At 46.3% G+C, this 9823-nt stretch overlaps 1 protein-coding gene across 1 annotated transcript in view; it reads right to left on the bottom strand.

Annotated features, from left to right (window-relative positions):
* Positions 1–509: 509 nt before the first annotated feature.
* Positions 510–9823, bottom strand: part of LOC141727902 (uncharacterized) — a 241689-nt gene continuing 232375 nt past the window's right edge. The window contains exon 3 of the mRNA XM_074534189.1: positions 510–891. Coding sequence (XP_074390290.1) covers positions 510–891 — 382 coding nt within the window. The remainder of the gene's footprint in view (positions 892–9823) is intronic.

The raw sequence follows: 9823 nt of genomic DNA, 5'->3' as shown, positions 1-9823 counted from the left end.
ATTTGAAGACCACTTTGCTCAATCCCCTTCCAACCCCATTCCACACCAAAGAGCTGTGGAATCAAGGAATTTTGGGGTGGTTTTGAGTAGTTTTCAATGGCATTGAGGTGACAGATTGAATCCTCTTGCCTCTTTCAGTGACAAGAAAGGGAAACAAGTACACCAAATACCCCCAAAACTCCCAAATTCTCCCAGTTATCTCCCTGAATCCCAGATTCCCCTGAAACACAAGTAAAAAGTGAGGCTTTAGATGCCTTTGATGAATTTATTGATTTTTACCCCAATTTTCTCTGTTTTAAAGGGATGAAGATGAATCCAAAGAAAATTAGGGCCAAAACAAAAGAATAACCAGCCCAGTGTCTTCCCAACATGGATCACAGGGAATGTGGATCGCCAGGGCTCTGACCAACGTGGGTGCTGCCATGGGGGATGAAGCTGGAGCAGAGCATGAAGCTTCTCCTGCAGTTGGGGCACTCACAGGGCTGCCCTTAGTGGTGACTCTTTTGGTGTCAGGTAAACAACGAGCGCTGTGAGAAGCTCTTCCTACACTGGGGACACTCGTAGGACCTCTCCCCAGTGTGGATGCGCCGGTGCCTGATGAGGGTAAAGTTGTGCTTGAAGCCCTTCCCGCAGTCAGGGCAGAGGAAGGGCCTCTCCTCTGTGTGAATGCGCTGGTGCAGGAGGAGATCGGAGCTGGTCTGAAACCTCTTCTGACACTGGGGACACTCATAAGGCCTCTCCCCAGTGTGGATGCGTTGGTGGGTGACAAGGGCAGAGCTGTAGCTGAAGCCCTTCCCACATTCCCCACACTTGTAGGGCCATTCCCTGGTGTGGATCATCTGGTGGCTGATCAGGTTGGAGCTCCGTCTGAAGCTCTTCCCACACTCCAAGCTGTTGCAGAATGGCTCTCAAGTTCAAACTTCCTTTAGGTCCCTGTTCGGGCAGCCATTTGTTGCAGAATAAGGCCTTTGTCGGGGATGAGCCATTTGTTGGTGAGGGGAGACTCGGACACTCAATATGAGTGATAAGCAAGTTCCGTTTATTGAAGAGAGCATCAGACAGTTATACAGCAAATAATAAGCTTATGAATATTCTGTAAGCCAAGCGATCTATTGGTTAAACTATACCATCAACTCCTCCTCATTCCTTTGGGCCTACATTCCCTATTTCCCACGTCTCTCTGTCCACTTGTTATCATACCCAGCTAGGCCCAAGGACACGCTATCTTGCAGGTGCAAAAACTCAAACTAGCTGTGTTCGGTACTTTCGCAGCTCCTGGTTGGCTAACCAGGGAATGTCTATGTGACCTCTGTCATGTAGCCATTTCTCCACACTTACCAGCGAGCATTTTCAGTTCTGCCACCTATGTTTAGAGCAAGTTTTCTGTGACTCACTGCACCAGGTCAGTCCAAAGAAGAGCATTAGGAAGTATCCAGCTGTATTTTCTCTTCTTCCTTCTGTGTACATGCTGCTTTTTTGAGCACTCTGGCTTTCTGAGCTCCCTCACATGTCTTGATCCTTTTCTGGATAACCAGAGGGATATCAGGAATAAATCCTGTCTCAGCTCTGAGGTCTGGCTTTTGAAGAGCCCCAGTCAATCTCTCCTACTCATCTCATCCTGGTCTTGGTGAAAATATTATGCCTTCATGGGATTGTTATTCAGCTTTGGGGCATTCCGGCACTGCTGTTCAGTGAAAGATTTTGAGACTTTGAAAGGTTTCCTGATGTGGCGATGACAATCCTCAGTCCTAATGCTTGATGGGGGTTGCAGTTGCCTCAGTTGTGAAACCTCCTGAAAAACATTGTTTGCTCTTTTCTCCTTGACTTTTCCTTGACTGTTTTCATCAACAGATTAGGAGGTTTGGGGATATCTTTTCAAAGGGAATTTCAATTAATCTCCTGTCTGGCATTTCAAAGGGGAACAGTGGTTTGTTTTTTTTTAACCAGCACCTGCTTACCATCCAATTAGCTAACTGCCTTTAATTAACCATAATACATTCCAGGAGAGCAAAATAACAAGGGACCAAAATCAAGTGGTGACGACTCTGTGACTGAACCTGGACTTCCCCTTTCCCAGGTGCAGGATTCTGGGTAACCCTTTGCTGGCCACTTTGAGCTCTGCCATGCAGTGCCTTGGGTTTCTGGGGAGGGAAAAGCATTCAGTCCCTCACCTCCAGGTTCACATCTGCAAATCCAGAGGCCAGTGGATATTTCTGTCCATGGGATTTGCACACTGGATGCCCCATAGGATTCTGGTTGTGAGCTTTCCTCAAAAACATGGTGAGATGAGGTGTGCAGGACTCATTTCTTCAAAAGGGCAGGAGAAACTGCTGAAGGCCTCCCCTAAAGGGCCTCCTTACCCAGCAGTCTGACACAAATTTGCTTCTGAAGAGCTTTGTAATTTGTCCTTATTATGTTCTATGTGTGATTTAATGAAAGCCTTTTTCTCTACTGTAATTGAGCTCTTAATCTCATCTGAAAAGCAGAGCACAATCCCTTCAGAGATGGTGTTTGAGTAACAGCCTGTTTGTGTTTCCTCTGCTGTGGCGCTGCTCATGGAGCTGCTCACTCCTGATTTAAGAACAGAAAATAAACAGATTTCTTTGAGTCAAAAATACATCAGGTATGGCAAACCTATGGAGTAGGTTTGAATAAAAAACTCTATTTTCTATTGGGCAAGAGATCTTCCAAGCAAGATCTTTCCTGGTTCTGCAAAGAATATGAAGGAGTGAGTTTTCCTTAGTGAGCCCCTGAGGCTGGATGATGCTCAGAAATGCAGGTGATGCTCAGAAAATGGCACATGGGCATGGCAGCTGTCAGCAAAACAATTGGCTCTGGGCAGGTAAAAGTTGGCAGGAGATAAGAGTGGAAAGTCAAAACAACAGGATGCTGAAAAACTTGTAAGAGGAATAATGACTTCAGTGAAAATCCCTCAAAGCTTCAAAACACATTTTTACAAAAATCCACAAAGGTGTCCTGATTTTGATCAGTCTGATCTTCCTAAATAGCATTTTACAATCAGAATTAGGAGTTGAGGGACACTAAAGAAGGCTCAGCAGAGGATTTTTCATTGTGACTTTAGTATATGTTTTTTACTGTGCTGTAGTTTGGAAGGAGGCCCCAAGCTCCAGCTGCAGCCTGGGGAGATCCTGTTGACCTAAACACTCCCCAAAGCTGCTGTGGGACTGACCCAGAACCAGAATCTGTATGGAACTGGGTAAAATACTTCCCACTAGAAAACACTTGCAGCTTGATGGTGATCCACATTTCCCAGTTCAGACCACAGGCAGTGCCAGTAGTCACCAGTTTGCTGCCTGCTCTGTGCAGAGCTGGTGGCTGTGAGTGGCAGAGCTGTGGGGGGCTGGTGGCTTTTTGGGGCACAAAAAACCTTCCATATCTACTGCTTTGTCCCCACTAGAGGGTGGATTTTCCTAGAGAAATACCTGGTGAGTGGGAAGGATGAAGAGCAAATCATTCCCTGCCAGTGGATGCTGTGCTTGTTGCAAACACGAGTTACATCTGGTAGGAGTCCTTGCTGTCAACCCTCAGGGTTTCCAGGCTGAGATCAGCTCAGCTCTGTCATTTGCCAGGGAATGAGGATCAGACTCCACCACACCTCCAGAGCTGGGGACGAGTGGGTTGAATCACATCCAGAGCCAAGGTGAGGAATGGGCTGTGTTTTGTCTTGCCATGCACAGCAGACATCCTAATTTAAAGCTGTGCTGTCTTCCCAGATTCTGCTTCTTCCTCTGAGAAGACCCATCCATTTTGATCCTGTTCCTTTCCACCCATCCCTCTAAAGATCTCCATTACTGGAGTAATTGGCACTATTGGATCAACTTTTGATGTGATGAGCAGTGGATTTTTGTAGTCAACATGCCAATTTAAAGTGCCACAAATAAAAGATCAATTACTTCTTTCCTGGAGAAGAAATTAAGGTAAAATCTTTCAATGTAATGGGCTGAGTGTACAAAGCTAAACAGGTAGAAGATTTAAATGAGACTGTCTCCTGAGAGGATGTGTTTTTAATGTAAAAGTAACAAAAACAACCCAAACAGTGAGAGAGCATCACTTGAGCTGCACTTCTGTCAGTAAGGGATGGATCCCTCCTGCTCTTTCTCCTGCCTGGGGCACCTGTGTGGGGCTGGTTGTCCCTGTCATTTACCTTTTGATTGCACAACCATTTCTTAGAAAACAGTTGGCTCTTCAGACTCTCCTGGGCATTCAAGTGAGTCCAGGAGATGTGGGGGTGAGCTGATAAGTGGGTTTGGATGGTCCTGGCTGTTAGGTGTTGCTATGTTTCCTGATGCTGGTCTCCAAAGCAATCCCTGGCCCGCTGCTTTTGTGGAAAGCAGAACAGCTCTGTGCTTGAAATTACTGTTCTGGGGAAATGCAATGAATTTTCTGCTAGGAACTGCATGTAAGCAGGGATGGAGCCTGAATTAGGGATCTGCCCTTGTGGGGCTCCCTTACACTGACACAAAGCTCTCTGTGCCTCTCCAGAGGGCTGTCACCCTACAGAAACATGTCACTTCAGGGCAGGGAGGGGGATTTGACATCACAAAACATCGAGGGAAAAACACCGAGGCAAATTCTCCTTTTCTGGTCAGGAAAACCAGAGTGTGTGCCTGCTGTGTTCCACGAGCAGCAAATCAATTGCTGAGGGATTTCTGCTGAGAGATTTGTGCTTTATGAAATTCCTGCCAGTGGCAGAGGGCTGGGGAGCTGGAAACGATAGCGCTGTCTTCCTCCCCTCTGCTGCTTTAATTGTTTGTAATGATTTAATAAGCAGCACTATTCATCCCTGCAGCAAACACAGGTGGCATTTTATTACCTTTATTAGGGCCCCTGTTTGGAATTTCTCTGCTGTATTTCCTTCTTTGCAGGCTTGGTCCAAAACTTGGAAAGGTCAGTGTAAGAACTGGACTTTGTGCTGTCAATATTCTGAGTGTTGAGCCAGCACCAAATCCATGCAATTTTATGGGAAAGGAATAATAAGGACAAGTGACATGATTTGAACAAGGAAATGCTCTTGGCTTTGGCATTTTATGTGCACACCAGGAGAGAAAGAGCAAAGCAGGTACAAGCTCCCAGTACTTGCAGAAGAATAAATGGAAATAACTTCCTGTTTAGGCTGGGAATCAGGAGAAAATTTATACTCATCAGAAGGGTGTTGAAGTGGAGCAGCTGCCTAGTGACAGCAGACAGGTGGAGGAGTGAAACCCCAAATTAAAGGCTTTTAATGTAGAGTTTTGTGGATGTTGGAGTCTTTAGAAGCAGATTTTGTGAGTCCCATGGGCAATGGAGGTGACTCCCCAGGGGAGCATCCCTGTCCCATGCCTGGGATCTGCTGCCCTGGTCCCACAGAGTGATTTGGGTTGTACCTGATGGCTCAGCAGAGCTTGGGGAAATGCCTCAATGTTGGTTGGATTTGAATGGCATTTGGGTCAAATCGAGTTTCTCCTCGGAGGGATGGAGTCTTGACCTCTCACAGGTTTCGCTTGAGTATTTCTTTAATCTGTCCCCCACCCCAAAACCCCCCAGCAGATCCTCTGCTCCTGCCACTCTGTGTCTCCCACAGCTGTGATCCTCAGAGCTTTTCCCTTACACTAAAAGAACTGGGAATTGGCTGGGTTTTGTTGCCTCTTCGCAACAAAATTGTCTCCTATTGTGCAGCTCAGGGGGAAAGAAACCTCTTCCTCCCTTCAGTGTGCTGCAACAAAGTGTTTTGTTTCTCTTTGTGAAGAACCAGGAAGAAACACTTCTTTTTAAGATGAGGGAGCTCAATTCAATTCCCTTATCATTTTAAGCAAAATAACCCAGTTATTTATGTTGAAAGTCACTCCAAAATTTTGAAGAGATCTTTTTAGAAAATATTTCTCTTGGTGACTGATTATGAGTGGGTATGGGAAGAAACTCTTTGCATTGAACCACTCAAAGCAGTAATTTCTTCCCAAAGAGTAGATGTAATTACATTTTTAGGGTGAAAAAAAATAAGTAGTAGTGGACCAAAGGAGCTTCAAGCTGATCTCTATTTGCTGCCAATCACTGAATTAAATGCACAGGGTTCCTATCAGCTCTGCCAGACAAAACGTTGTATTTGGGTTATTGGGGTTTTGTCAGAAATCTTTGTAGCATGAATAGTTCATGGACTTATCTCTGCTGGCTTCAGCCATTCCTGCTGTCCATCACATCTTGCTATTATAAGGCAGCTCTTTTCATTATGTTGTCTATTAATTCAGATATCTGAGCCTTTTTCTACTTCTAGTCCCACTCTTCAGTAGGACAAACATTTTCACATTATCTGTGAGTGTATTCAGTGGTGGCCACACAAGTGAAGGCAAGGAGCTGGCAGGTGATAATTTATGAAACTTTCTATATTGGGAAAAAACTCAGCATTCAATTTCCATCTCCTTAGAAATCTCTATTTCTTTTCTTGTCTCTTGTGCTCTTTGTGGCTGGTCTGAGTTTAGTGCTTGGAAATGCAATTATATGGATTCCAATTCTTTTGAGAGAGAATAATCCTGTACACAAAGCCAAATAAATTTCACTTTTCAATATTAGAGCAGTTTGACATCCAGGTGGGGGACCTGGCAGTGGTTAGTGCCTGGCCAGCCTCAGAACACAGAGTTTGTCTGATTTAGGTGAAATTTCATTCATTGGAGACAAAGTAAAATTGCCTCTTATTTGCTCAGCACTAAAAATCCATCTGAACCTGATTGCCAAGGGATGGGATTAACTCCTGCAATGGCACCATGAAATGAGAGACAGAGAGAGGAATATTAAAAAATGGCACTTCCAACCATGTGCAGGCCCTGATGTCCTGCTGTTGGCTTGGTGCTCTCAAATGGGCTGATTTTGATGGTTTTAGAGGCACTAACCTAGGCAGTGAAAGGCACCTCAGGCAGCAATTGCTTCTCTGGTGTCTGCAAGTGCCTTTATCTCCCTTCACGCTCCTCAGAACTGAAATCCTGCACAGACTGAGTGAATCTGAGGCTTTGGGAAGGCCCAGTGGTGACAGATTTTGGTGAGATTTGAGTCAGGAGATGGAAGCAGCAGCTGAAGGGGCTGTAATCTTCATCCTTGGGCTCTCCTGCAGGCTGATGTGGTGTGAAGGAGGCAAGGATTCCATAAAGCAGCTTCTGTAGCTCCCTGGGGGGAAATAACCAAGTGGTAAGTTCTCAAATTTGTTAGAGTTTCAGGCTGTGCTGCACCTCAGGACCAGGCTCTGCCCCTCTCTGCCCCAGCTGGTGCTTCCCAGCTGTCCTCTGTGGTTTTTATTTGCAAACCACCTCCCTGACCAGCTTCCACTTTGCTTTAAAAAATTCAGCACCATGTTTGTGGCTGAACAGGTCCCAGAGCTGGGGAGAATGGTTTGAGATGCAATTTGCATCACAGAGTTGTTACAGCAGGGAAATTGTCCCATCCCTCCTCTGCCTGGAGCTGCTAATCTTGTTCTGAACATTGAAAACCTCTTCAGCTTCTCTCATTATACCTAAATTTGATTACTGCTTTGATTTCACACCTCTTTCACACAGGCTTCTCCTCTCTCCTTGGCTGGAATTCTCTGAAAAGGTAAATTTTATCAAGCCTTGGGACAATTCCCGTGATTTGTCTCTGCTCCTAATGCTGCTTTTAATTATCTTGGGAACCTGAGCACGAGGGAAACTGGGAGGAGTTTAGTGAGAAGAAAAGGAAGGCACAGAGGCCAAAGTGTAAATGCAGAGTCTGGGTCACCAGAGTCTGCAGTGTTGTGGGGATCTGGGCCGTGCAAAGTGATGTTTTGCTCTGTGAATGGCTGATTCCTTCTGTATCGCCTCCTGAAATTCCTGTATACCAGGGCTGGTGCTGGAACTGCAGCCACACAAACTCCCCATGGAGCTGTGTGGGACACAGTGGGAATCATTTATTTGCTGTTTTTGATGAAAAGTTGTGACATGAACCTCAGTGTCAGGGAGGTGACACGTTAATGCTGCTGCTGTCAGACAGCGCCCACACACTATGTCTGGAGACAGCTCAGGAGAAGATGAAGAAAAACCAGGATTAAATCCCATGTGCCACTGAACTGTATCAGAGATAAACTGCTTGGAGTGAAGTCTGTGAAGTGACTGGGGAGAGCTGGATGAAAGGACAGCTCTGAGAAGTGTGTGGTACGTCAGTGATGTCCTAACACTCATCTTTGCACAGAGATGAAAAAGTATCAGTTTGCATGGCCTGAATGTCTGGGTGTGGAAACTGTGTTGCACAAGCTGTGCTGAGCTCATCTGGCTCTGAAATATCATCTCTGCACCTTAGCTAGGAACAGCAGCAGAGTTCTGAACAGATTAATAAAAATCAGTCATAACCCAGAAGCAAACCTTGGCAATACACATCTGTGGCAGGTGAGGAGACCAAAAGCTTTCATTATTGTTCAATAAAAATATCCTCTTTCTTGGCATTAAAATGCTTTAGTTTCAGCTCTGCCCCAGACTATCAATGTCAAGTGTTTCTCTGGCTGTTGGGGGAAGGTTCTCCCCCATAGCTCTCTGCAGGTTGGTGCTAATTAAAGATGTTCTGTCAGGTTCAGATGTTTTGGTGCCTGACCAGGGAGTGCAGAACAGGGATTACAAGTGCTGACCTTTACTGTACTAGAAAGTCCAAGGGATAAATTTGTGCCAATTAACACCTTTAACTAGGAGGATCAATTCCTGTTGTGCTTGTACCAGAGTCTGGGCACAGACGGGCTTTCCAAGGGAAATCTTGGTCCATGAAGAGCTGGGGCTCCCTCCGGGCTGGTCCAGCCCCTCAGGGTGCTCAGGAACAGGGGCTCCCCACAGCCCAGCGCACCCTCCTTAGCCCTGGGGCTCCCAAGGGCAGAGCCATGGCTGAGGCTCTGCAGGAGCCATGGGATCCCATGGGACAGGGCAAGCTGGGATTTGCCCCTGCAGCTACCAGGTGTGTCCAGAGAAACTGCAGGGAGGGGTTGACCTCTGTCAGTGGGACCCCTCTGTGCACAGGTGCCCCCACTCCTGGGGTGGCTGTGCCAGCTCCCCCGGGGACCTCCAGCCCTGAGAACCTGGAGCAAGTGGAAACCACAGCTTTGCAAATGCTGCCTGTGCCCAATGCAAGTGGTAAGGGAAGGGGAGTGTGAAAAAAAAAATGTTTATTACAGAAGAACATCAACAACAATACAGAACACTTTAACAATGTAAGTACATTTGTAACAACAACAATCCGTAGAACGTATATACATAAGAACCTATCTAGCCAAAATATATAAAATGCATTTGTAGAAGATAAAAAAATTCTAAAAGTCTTAAGTCCTAAATCCTATTCCTAAAGACAAAAAGCTGTAGAACATATGTACAAAAGGGTGGCATCTCTGTCCGGAACGTTCATCAGTGCTGGAAGAGAAGCAGGTGCCGTGGTCACTGCAGTCAGGCACAGAGGGCTTTTCCACGTGTCCCCAGGTTGGCACATGTGGGCAAAGGAGGACTCTGCTACCAGAGCTGAGCCTGGCTGCCTGTGGGATGGAGCTTGAGCGGCCCAAAGCGAGCACAGGACAGGCGGTGTGTGGCCACCAGACTCCAGTTTGCGAGGTGCCATGTCTCTGCACAGGGACCAGCCTAGCTCCAGTCTGGCAGCAGGGGACCCACTCTGCCTGTGGGGATCACGTGCCTGTCCTGCTGCTGGCATTGGTCTTCATCCCAAAATCATATCCTCTTCCTCATCTTTTATATCAATGTCCATGTCCTCAATGTGTTCTTCCATTTCCACTTCCATCTCCTCCTCTTCCTCATAAACATCCACTTCCATTTCCTCTTCCACATCCACATCCATCTCC

Source organism: Zonotrichia albicollis, unplaced genomic scaffold (genome assembly GCF_047830755.1).
Source record: "Zonotrichia albicollis isolate bZonAlb1 unplaced genomic scaffold, bZonAlb1.hap1 Scaffold_257, whole genome shotgun sequence".
Classification (NCBI taxonomy): Eukaryota; Metazoa; Chordata; class Aves; order Passeriformes; family Passerellidae; genus Zonotrichia; species Zonotrichia albicollis.
This window is presented reverse-complemented; position numbering and strand designations above follow the sequence as displayed.